The sequence below is a fragment of the Phoenix dactylifera genome, chromosome 2, assembly GCF_009389715.1.
Source record: "Phoenix dactylifera cultivar Barhee BC4 chromosome 2, palm_55x_up_171113_PBpolish2nd_filt_p, whole genome shotgun sequence".
Lineage (NCBI taxonomy): Eukaryota > Viridiplantae > Streptophyta > Magnoliopsida > Arecales > Arecaceae > Phoenix > Phoenix dactylifera.
The window spans coordinates 5,394,813-5,406,897 of NC_052393.1; the positions used below are offsets into that span (position 1 = coordinate 5,394,813).

The window sequence follows — 12,085 nt, forward strand, 5'->3', positions numbered from 1 at the left end:
AGTATATTTAGGCGAGGTACTTTGGACATTAAGTATATGATACTACAGAGGAGTAGCACTTAATTTGTAATTTTATAGGTTCTGCTTTGATCTAGATGGATCGGTGTCCTTTTGTTTTTGGTCGACTTGAATATCCACACTATGCATTTGAATTAAAAAATTATGAAGAATAACATCTTGGAAATATGATTGAGTCTATGGCGTCTATCAAAATAAATCACAATAGCTAGTCTTTGATTTTATTGGTGCAAGTAATGAGGGGATAATTGAATGGTGACTGTGTCATGTGATCACCGCCATGAGTTTTTTTTTCTTCTGATTTTTGAGTAACAAATAAGTTTAGAATGTGAGGTGGTGTGAATATGAACGAGGATTGATGTGGTAGTCTTGCTCTCTATGGGCAATAACATTTAGAAGCGTAGGTTTCTCCTTCAAGGGCTCGAGGTAGTTCATATTGGAAAATCATTGTTGGAGTGGGTTTTGTAGGATAATCTGTGTTTTGGTGGTTAGCCCTTTTCTTCTAAGGGATGGATATATGAATTGCTCATCTTGTTTGATCTTCCAATACTAAATGGTCTTTACCGTGGTCTGGTGTTCTCAACCCTAGAGAAATCAATGGGGGACGTGGGAGAATGGAGAGGTGTTGGGGGTACAAGGCACGGCATGCTACATAGAATGCACTGTGTCTATATGGATATATAATCACCAACATTGATATATAGCCTTTATAATCACAGCTGCTATGTAATACATTATAAGATACTCCTAGGTAATCGTAGTCAATAGTTGTTGCTAGTTGGTAATAGTTGTCTATATGACTTGATAATTTCTTTGCACACAACAACACCCTCCGCTTTAAAAGTGCTCCAAAGAAGAGTTACATGCCAAATCCATTGCTAGATGACAAGATCTCCTGGTGCGCACTAATGCCACCACTCAAGAACTCGTCTTTCTAAACACCTATCAATAGCTCCTGCATCGTTGTCACTTATTCCACCCTTGTAGTATGTGGCTGGATTCGAACTCTTTAACTCAGAGGAATCTAAAAGCTATACCTATAAAGCAGGCAAGGTAGATAAGTCTGCACGAGTGTATGAGATCCATTGAAGCCAACTCTGAAGATGGGATAAATGATGGTCTCATGTCAACCTTTTGGGAGTGTCTTTGACCTCCTACGGAATTTTTCCATGAAATGCTTGAAGTTAGTCTCACATTAGTCGCCTCTCATGCGGACCGCAGCAAGTAAAGATTACCCTAAGGTAAGAATTGAGGAAAATCTTCTGAAGCTTTATTAACAATTACGTGATGCCAAAAGAGTACAACTATAGTCTATTTATAGATGAGACTCCTAAAGCTAACAGGCTTTCTATAAAAATTTTCTAAAGAAAATAAAATAGATTCTTAAGTTCTATTGGATTTCTAACTCATTTAAATTATGAGTTGTAGAATGGTGTTTTCATAATTTTTGGAAGTTTATCAGGATTGATTCATCTTTGATAAATTGTTAATAATTTTGTCGTCCGACCTTTATTTTGGATGATTCATGATTCGTTGAAAGCTAACCTGATTTTTGGCATCATGACAGTGGCTTCAAATAAAAATTTTAATTATATTAATATTGGTGAAGCTTCCTTTTGGACTGATGTGCATTAGGTTGCTTCTCTAAAATATGGTTGGATATAAATTTTAAAATTTTAGCTCATTAGACATAAACAAATGATGAGAGAATTGGAATATTTATTGGTAACTTGATTTATAATTCAAAAAACTGCATGAACCATCTGTCCTTATGTTAGTGATGATAGCCATGATCCTACCACCTTAATAGCTATAAAACATTTTAAGTTTTCATGACCAAAAATTACGAGGAGTGGACCGGCAAAACCAATGTAAACTCAAATCTTTAATACCAACGTATCCTAAGCTTGTGATTGTGTTCAGTAATTAATGATATAAACGAAGATATCATTCCAATCAAAAAGAGCCATTGTACGTCCAATCCACCCTCCCATCTCCCTCCTGCTCGGCTCAACTAACCCACACCCCAAAGATCTTCACCCCTTTCATCTCCTGCTCCCCCTGTGTCACTCCTGACGCTGCCATTGGCCCGGATATCACCTCCTCCTCTTCCTCCTCTTCATCCACCTCTATTTTATAACTGAGGCCTAAACCGAACGTCACATTCCCATTTTCCTGGCCCCGTCCTTGTCGACAGGGCACTGCTTCAATCATGCAATATGCCCTCCGCGGGCCCTCTCGCTCCTCGCAGCGGTAGAAGGTAACAGAATCCTTTGCCTGAAGTCCCTTCTCCTTCACAAACTTATTCCAGCCCTTGGTGAAGACGTAACTCTGGCTGCTCTTCCAGTAACAATACCGGAAGACCCACAGCCGGCTCTCTAGGTCCTGGAACTCAAGCAGGAGCTCGTCATCGGACTCCGGAGACACCGCGGGGAAGAACCTCGTTGCGTGCTTCTTCGGTATCACCAGCCTGTTCAGCTTCCCGACGTCGCTCGGCGTCAGCTCCTTGGTAAACATTTCGCAGCAGGTGTTGCAGCTGCCACCGCCACCGCAGCCGCCGCTGCCAATTCCACTGCGAGGTGAGCCCCTTGGTGGTGCTACCGGGGAGGCCTGAGGCGACTGCATCACCCGCAGGTACTCCGCGAACCTCGACTCGTACGACCCACTCCTGATCATCTCGAGAACCGCCTCGGTGGAGAACTGCTCCTGGAACCGAGGCTCGTGGATGGTGAGCTCGTTCCACGGGAGGTTGCGGTGGGAGTCGCCACGGTGCAGCTTGATGGCCGCGCTGTCGTAGGCCGCCGCCGCCGCGAGCTCCGACTTGAACGTGCCCAGCCAGATCCTGTTGTGGTGGGCGTAGATCTGTGCGCCCCAATGCCCATTTTGTTGCAGCACAACACCCTTGTACCGCATTGACGAGCTTGGCCGCTGCATGATCGACGGGCCGTCGCCGTCGCCGTCGCCGTCGGTCGAGCCCTCGCCTTCGCGTGCTGCAGTCGCTGTGGTGGTCATGGACAGCATGCTGCCAACCTCAACGACGCTACCGGCGTCGACCATGCTAACGTCATCGTCCTTTGCTTGAAACATGTTGCAGGCGGAGCCTGCAACGGAGAATAATGGAAAGCCTCGGCAGTCCTCTTCCTCGGAGGGAAACCTGACGAGAGGCCATCCATCAATCCCATATTAGACACGATCGATGGAGCAGTAGTTATTAGATACCAATGAGATAGATACATGCAAAATATAATAAAAGTTGGTATCGGTAGCCCATCATGAGATGCAATGCGATATAGTGTTACGATAAGAAAGAGAATAAGAAAAGAAGGATGTCATTACCTGGGGAAAAGGAGAGATGAAGGGGCGGTGGTCCGTCGAGAAGGCATGGCGAGAGATGTAGAGTTCCAAAAGAGAAGGATTTGGGGTGACGAGATGAAGTTTTTAGAAAGATAGGAGGGGATGAATGGGCGAAGAGACGACTGAAAGAAGGAAATAAATCCCGGGGGATGGGCAGAGGGTGGAAGGAGAACGGGGACTAATTTGGGAAAGGTGGGGTTGGCCGTCTCCTCCAAATTAGAAAACTTAGTGGGTTAACAGGGATCCTCTGAAATTTGACAGGCGGATTGGCCAGCGAAAACAAAAATAAATCTCGGTTGGTCTTGATGCCGTGCAAGAAAAAAAACGGTTGTAAGGACACCCAAGCCACCTTGTGCTCTCACTAAGGTTGTCAATCCAATGAGAGAGAGAGAGAGAGATCTAGCTCATGGAATTGCGTTCTTAATGCACTAAATTGTGAGAACGCCCACGTCGGACTTTCTTAAAGGCATCGGAAACCTAATAATTAATGGTCTGGGTGTGAAGTTGGGCCTTTTTTTTTTGAGTGTTTTCAGAAACATGTGCATAATAATATTTTTATGGAAAAAAAAAAAGAAATCTTGACTGCTGCAACTGAAACCCCAATTCCCTGTAAATTCCACCTTAACTGCAGTGCTTGGTTTGGATGTCTGAACAAACTCTATGCAATCTGTGTGCTGGCTTCTAATCTGTCGCTTACGTGTGGTCCAAAATATTGCGTTAGAGATTTGTTCAATATTTGGTTAACCGGTATGGCTCAAGGCAAAAACGGATGTAGAATTTTTGATCCTACCTATTTGACTGTTTTATTTTTCTTTTTCTTTTTTGCTAAAATGGAAGTATCATACATAATATGTATGAATACATGCAGTCAAAAAAATTAAAAAGTAAAACATCGTGGAGGGCACTAGGCAACTCTGCATCTTTCACCCATAGGAGGTTCTCTGAATGGTTGGCAACAAAGGACGCCACCCAATCCACAGCCGCATTCGCTTTTTTGATTTGTCGAAACGCATCTCCTCAACCTTTTCAGATTTTTCTGCTCATTTGATTCATTTTGTTTGGTTTATCTTGTAGGCTGGTATAGGTCGCCCATGTTTAATTGAATGACATCCACTACAAGTATCATATTGCAAGAGTTCTGTCGCATGTTTAATACAAGGATTGTGAAAGATATGGTGAAGCAATATTACTTCAGGATTAAAAAGGGGATGAAGGATCTTTATTTTATCCAAATCCTACCTGTTTATAGCCCTAGGTGTCTTGTGAAAGAGTCAACGGAGACTAACTTGGGCAGGATATTGTTGGAACAGCCATGTAAATCTTGGACTGGATTATCTCATTTTGTCTGAGTGATACAGTTGGTATATCATTTCGTTCGTTAGAAAGGATATTAATAAAGAACATAGCATCAAATTATGATTTTTAAAATGATTTAGTTTTCCCCCATATCCCTTTTAGGAAAACTTTCATGGAAGTTTAAATGTCTTCTAATGTATTGTTGTATCGTGAATACACAACTTTTATATTGATTTATTTTTTATAAATTTTGTAGAAAGGAACATAATTATTGATTTTTCAAGTTGAAGTGTTAACCGGTTAATCTGCACGACCTCGTGGAGAATAATTCACTATCGCTTTTGAGAAAATGTATAGTAGGAGGTAGAAGAAAGCATTACTCGGTTTCAAGTTGGAACACAACTAGGGCTATTACGCGAGATCTATCTCCAGACATTGGTTCCCTAGGGAAGTAGAAATCAGGCTTTTTCATTGCTTAGAAACTTAGGTAGAGGAGGAGATGATGTTGGCGGGAAAAAAAGTAGGGATTAGGCTGTAGAAAAATTTATATACTATCTCATAGTATGTAGAACAATATGATCACTTCTCAAATAAGATTGGCTGGCCTAGGATCACCACAAACAAGAACTAAATATAAGAATTTGTGGCAGAATTGCGAGAAGAAAATAATATTAAAGAGAGAATAAGTTTTCAAAGAGAGAAATTTTTGGAGAGATAAATAAATATTTGTATTAATAAAAAAGTTATAAGATTCACTCCCTCTTTCCCTTCACTTCTAAAACTATGACGTAGAACGACGTAGCCACGCTAGAGGAAGAACCGCCTGACTTTCTCACCATCAGAACTTCGGCTTTCTTTATAAAAAAAAAAAACTAAGATACTCTTACAAAGACACTTCTTAAGTTAGCATTATAGCAATGTGAAATAGGAAAAGCCTTATTGTATTGAGATTGCAATTTTATGATCCAAGTAAGAAGATGTGCAATCAAGACCTTAATTTGCGCAATACATGATTAAGCTGGCAATAAGTAGTGCTTCCCTCTCTAAATCATAAACCTTTAATGCTGTCCTAATTCATATCCATTGCCTGTCTTGGTCATTTAGATATACTAATATATAATTACTAAGGGAGTCCCCTATAATATAAGTATATGATGCAAGTATCTTGAGAGATAACAGTACTTAAGACTCGAACCACTGTTGCAACACTTTGGATAATAATATCAAAGTTGAAACCACTAATAATGTAATATAGAAGAGAAAAGGGTTAGATGAAGTACATGTTTTAGGCGTCTGTTGCTCCTCCTCCTCCTCTTTTATTTGATGAAAACCTCCTCTTCCTTCTTTGCCCAACTCCAACTGCATAATTTTTATAACGCGTTACAAAGAAAATAATGAAAAGATTAACATAATCCTGCATATTATATACCTGAACTGATTTAACTATTCTTCCTTGCCAAAGTGTAAGGTTTCATCTCAGAAATGGGGGTCGGTTGGGGAAGGGAGTAGATAGAAGAAGAGGAGGGCATGAAAAAAATGTTGGATTGAGATGCTTGGATCTAGGATTTAAGTATTGGAATTAGAGACGTTGGGTATCCATGGAATGCAGGTATAGGACTTCAAACAAGCACTTGTACTCTTTTTTTTTTTTGTTAAGAAATCAGAGAAGAATCCTCTTCTCAGTCCAAGAATGATCATCTCCTCAATCATGCATAGAAAATACCAGAAAGTATGTTATTGGTACATTTTTACTACTTCAATTAAGGAGCAATTAGCAGCAAACAGTGCCTAAATTTACGATTTGCAAATGTATGCAATATCCGCTGATGTCTTTATACCATAAATATTTGTCATATAGATGCTTAACAAGCATCTTATATACTATAAAACTTGAGGCCGTACTAACTCGATCGGCAATCAAATATTCCCTTCAAATACCATTTCAAGCGAGCCGCAGGAAATCTGGAAAGATTCCTTAATTGGGTCTGTCAAATCTCGCAAAAAATTTCTCTATCACTCGGTATTTGTATTTTGTACTGCTCTCGGAAACCTGGTTCTATTTGGGTAACTCAAACTAAGATGTGTTTATGATTTGATTAGATACCAAGAGGCTGAGTTTAGCCAGATCAATCTGGGATTTCCTATGGACCAGTTTGACATTGATTGCTGAAGATAAATTCCGTAGGATCTTGTATCTCTGTGTGTATATGTGTGTCAGGTTTTTCATACTACTAAAGTGAGATTCGGGCCGTATTCGACTAAAGTCAACCTTTGATCCAAAGCAAGAACAGATGAACGAAATAGAGAATCGCCATCAACTATATGAACCTAGGTATGACATGAGCAAATCTACCAACCCACAGTGCTCGGGGTTGAGAGATGTGAAGTGAGAACCATTGAACCGCGCCACCTCGCAAGAAAGAAAAAGAAAAAGAAAGACAACAATTGCATGGGTGAGCCAAAAGTCCGATCAACCACGACACATGTTACATTAAGCTCTCTATTTTTTCCTTGCTTACATTCTAACAACAGACCAAGACCATGCATAATTCCAAACCTAATCCATTTCTATTACCGAACAAGATATAATATCTATTTCGTCAGTTCAGATTCTATCTAACCAGACCACTAATACATGTAAACTTTATCAAGAACACATTTTAATATTTGATTCTTAACACGCATAGTTCTATTTAACAATATATATTATTATTAACTAAAATCTAAAGCATGATCGGTTGAATTAACTTCGAAGATGGATTATATTTTTAAATAAAAAATGATCAAAATCAGTTCAGTTTAGATGAGACTGGATTATTTTTTTCATCAATTTCAGATGAAAAATGGCCTGACCCAATCCATTTGCAATACAACCTATTTCATTCCTTGTATCCCATGCATACACGCCACCTGCAGTCCTAGCATTAAGCCTGCATCTCACACGTACATGCCAATGACTTAGTCCTAGTGCCTTTTCTTCCGGTACAATAATCGAATTATTTTCTAACATCATATACCTAAACATTAATTTTCCAAAAAAAATATCAAAATTTTTTCCTGTAAACTGAACGGATCCAAAAAAAAAAGAAGCTCACATTATATCCGTACAGAATTGGCTGTATTATTAGGATAAAGCCCCAGAAATTATTCCTTATTTACAAGAGAAAACAGGATTAAAAAAGAGAAACCATAATTACAAAGGTGGATACTTTCAATATTGCTCGGCCTAAGACTCGGCTAGTCTTCTTAGTGGCTTCCTGGGTCCACCCCAACAGACTTCAGCGTCTCCACTTTCTTTGGCCTGCAAAGAATTAAAAAACTAATTAATAATGTCTTACTGTAAAGAGCTAAATAACGACGACCTAACTCTCTGATCTTGTATATTATTGTTCCTTAATAATAGCTGGGGAAGGATTTTGAGCCCAAAATCGAACCCAAATTTATAAAATAGTAACCCAAGTCAACCCAATAATTGGGCCGGTTTGTGTTGAGCCCAGCCGGAGTTACAACCATGCCTTTAGAGGCACCGTCATATATTTAAACAAGGATGGATTCCAATCAAGCCATCATCAATTGTAGCCATTAGACCCCATTTATGGGGTAGAAATAATGGCATCATTTTTGTATTTGCCAATCTGCATATGTCTATTAATAATGACCCTATGTTCTAGCATCCGAAGTTAACTTAATAAATATCCTCCTAAATATCGAATTTTACATTAATATCTTTTCAAAATTGATATTTATACGTATATCCTCATAAAACACTTATTTTACTATTTTATTTTATTTTATTTTTTATTTTTATATATGTACGCGCACCATCTAATGTCGTTAAAAAATAGCAATTTTAAATTAAAATGACTAAAATACCTTTAATGGTAGATGTGAACAAAAAATATTTATAAAATAAAAAAATAATTTCAAAATTATATATTATTATTAATTAAAATAAATCAAGTTTTTATTAATGGCATTAGAAAAATCGTTATATTAGAATATTTATGTAAAAATATTATTTTATGAGAGCGCAGAAATAAATATAAATTTTAATAGAGTATTTTTGTAGATTTAAATTTTTAGAAAGATATTCATAAAAAAAACCCAATTAACTTTATATAGTTTTTAGAAAGATATTAATCCACCGTATATACGTACCCGTCGTAAGAGGCGGGGTGGTCGTTGGCCCGGGTGGGATCGGAGATGCCGGCCCGGACGGCGTCCAAGTCCTGGAGGTGGGCGACCCTGCGGAAGACGGATTTGCGGACGAATCGGTCAGCCTCGGCGGCGGCCCAGTCGGGGTCTTCTACCTCCGGCACCGTCTCTCTCTTCTTCTTGCTCACCAGAACGTTGGGCGCGTACAGCAGCTCGTGCTTCGCCGTGTACAGCCCGAACGACACCGATAACGCTATCAGCCCCACCGCCACATACACCGGCACAAAGTCCCCCCTGCTACTCATCCAGTTTTTAATTCATTATACGGGACTCATCATGATATCAACTCCCTCTTGTTAGTATGATAAAACAGAGAGATATACTGGAAGCGAGAGAGGAGAAATCTTTAGACCTTGGTTTGGAGGCATGATGTCGGCCCAAGAAATCATTTGCAGTTGGTGTGAAGGCCTTCATCTTCGGCTCCGTCGACGTGGTGAATCGCCGAGAATTCGCCAGGGATCTCCACATGTTCTTGCGAACATAGAAAGCTACGGTTTAATTACGACTGTTTGAAAGAAAAGAAAAGAAAAGAAAAGAGCAACGCAAGGTGCATAACTCACCGCCATCCTTGAAGCCATGGAGGATGATCGAGAGCGATCGAAAAGATGGAATACGAGAGCAGGAGAAGAAAGTAGCGAGGATGGGAACTAGAGAAGCAACGGGTCTATTCTTTGCTTACGGCCGGGTTGTGGTAGGGACGGGAATGATGGGTGGTAGCTATGAAGGCGCATGGGGGCGAACGAGAGCGGGGCCAAGGTGGCCCGAGGAGAGTGGAGTTGGGACACGTGGAGTCGAGGGAAAGGGGACGCGCGTTGGAGAAGGTGCTCGAAGCGACAAGAGAGCCGGCGAGAAAGAGACCGGAGGGCGGAGCTTATCCAAAAGGATAGGAAGAGGCGTCATGACCTGACTTTAGTGCGAGAAATTGTACCCTAGACCCGATCTACCAGCTCATCTGTAGACCGGGTCTATGGTATCAATGGTTTTTAGTCAAAGTTTGGGCTGCAGCGGTGGGACAATATGCCACGCCCCGAAGCTAAATAGACTCCGCATATCTATATCGTGAATTCGTGAGCCATGTAAGACTATAAATCATATCAAAGCGATAATAATTTTTAAAAATTTATCCAATCAAAGCTCATTTGGTTCTTACAATAGTTTCTAAGTGACATAAGTTAACATGTGCCCACTACTAATCCTGACTCAAATAAAGTGTTCTAACTAGACTGACTAAAAATCTAATGACTGAAAGTATTTTCAAAAAACTAACGCATACTCCAAGTCCTAAGCAATCATGCCTCTGGATCTAAAAAAAATAGAGAAAATATAATAATAAGCTATACTAGCCAAGTAAGTAATATAATAGTTCAGAGTAGAATCAAAACATACCAGATATTTAATTTAAACACAAAATTATGATTGGAAAATAAATTAGAAGTAACATATTTTCTTTTAAAATTTACTAAACATTTTAGGAAGGATTTCTTGAGAGCCAGACTAGTTGCTTCCTAAAAGCTATTTGGACCGGAACTTACATTTCATCGAATTGCTTAGCTCTAGTTTTCGTTCATTCTGTGCTCTATAAGTACCCATTATTCTAAAGCAGGAGGGAACTGCTTCCGAGTGATCAAATCAACTGATGGTTTCCAAAGCTTTCATTTTATCATTTGGTTTCACATTTTATTATCATTCTTGTTATAGTGTAACTCAAATAAGTTAGCCACTAAGACTTTTTGTTTAGCAATTATCATATGTGAGAATTCATACAGACATATATTTAGTCTTACATTAATTATTCGTTGGAGAAATCTTGAATACTTATAGATAACTCAAGAATCCATAAAATACCTTTCAGGTAGTTTTTATGGGCAAGGTCTTGACTGTTACACTATCCCTCTCCACAGCAGATGTTGGACCTAAATGATGGCATTCCCACTTTATTTATCAAAAACAAGCAAACATATAAATAGCTGCTTCCCTAGCAGCTGTTTTTGCACTATTGCTGCGATGATCTTTTTTTCTCGTATCACAATTTGGTCTAAATCTGCATGGCTTTTATTTTTTGTGCATCTCTCTCCTTGCTCTCTCTCTCTCTCTCTGGCATGGAGCAAGGGATAGGCAGCCGGAGAAGATGTGAATTGGCTGGATAAAGAATTCGAGAATATGTCAAACAGCTGGTTCAAGTAGATTTTAATGGCTCCTTAATCCAACCATTGTGGGACCTAGAAATCTTACATATCCCACTAACTACTCCCTGTCTCCGCTTACCACTTTTTCCTAGCAATTTGTGATATAGCTCAAAAAATATTGCCTTTTCGGTTCTCTAATCCTCAGCCATATTCAAACTAGTGGTATGTTTCGATTCACATTCCCTCAGCATCTCTATGTACATTGTAACTACCTTACGAGGCTAGGTAGCTAGTGTGCTTGGGAAAAGTAGACCAAAATAGTCACCACTCACTATATGACCTGCTACAAATGTATCTACAAATTCAATTAGACGACAATTCATTCCCCGTAAAAGAACAATTAATTAAATCTTTAATTTTTCATCTTCATTTAGATTATTTATTCATTCTTGTTGTTTTTATTAGGATGAATGTCAATAAAGCTAAATTGGAGAGGCTAAGAAATGAAAATTTAGAGGAAATAGGAGAGGCCATCTTTAGGTTTGGCTGGTCCAGAAAGGCTTTACAAAACCAGCTTTTCTTAAAAAATCGAGCTTTTTATTTTTTTTAAAAAATAGAAACATAAAAATTAAAGCAGGAAACACGTTTGATAATAAATTTTCTATTTTTTTTAAAAAAATAGAAGGAAGAATTTTTTTTTTTAATAGAAGCTTTTGTATCATGCCTTCCGATTCCTCTCCTTCGCATCCTAATCCATGCTCCACCGCGGCTTTCCGATGTCCTGCTACAATCCTCCAATGCTCTATTCGGCCCTTCAACACTTTGCTCGATTTTTCGACTCTCTGCCTCAGCTCTCCAACGTTTTGCTTTGACCCTTCACGTAAATCTATCCTACTGCAAGACAAGAGGAAGGAGGAGAGGGGGCGGTGGAGGAGGAAGAGACTAGGGCAGAAGGAGAAAGCATGGCCAGAAAGGAGGTGAAAAAAAAAGTGTTATCAAACATAGTATCTATTTTCAAAAAACTTACAAAATAAAAATAGATTTTTTATTTTTATTTTTTTTAAAAAGTGAAATTG

At 39.1% G+C, this 12,085-nt stretch overlaps 1 protein-coding gene across 2 annotated transcripts; it reads right to left on the minus strand.

Moving 5' to 3' along the window:
* Nucleotides 1-313: 313 nt before the first annotated feature.
* On the minus strand, nucleotides 314-9,669 carry LOC103714554 (AP2/ERF and B3 domain-containing transcription factor At1g50680-like). Of its 2 annotated transcripts, XM_008801838.4 has the most exons (5): nucleotides 9,444-9,669; nucleotides 9,236-9,354; nucleotides 8,827-9,120; nucleotides 5,949-7,969; nucleotides 314-3,172 (listed from the first exon to the last, which is right to left on the minus strand). In XM_008801838.4, coding segments are annotated over exons 4-5 (1,146 nt in total). In that variant the 5' UTR covers nucleotides 5,951-7,969; nucleotides 8,827-9,120; nucleotides 9,236-9,354; nucleotides 9,444-9,669; the 3' UTR covers nucleotides 314-2,028. The 2 variants fall into 2 exon arrangements, with proteins under 2 accessions (XP_008800060.3, XP_008800061.2); XM_008801839.4 differs by lacking the exon at nucleotides 314-3,172 and having other exon boundaries at nucleotides 7,740-7,969; nucleotides 8,827-9,117; nucleotides 9,444-9,595.
* Between the last annotated feature and the right edge of the window lie 2,416 nt (nucleotides 9,670-12,085).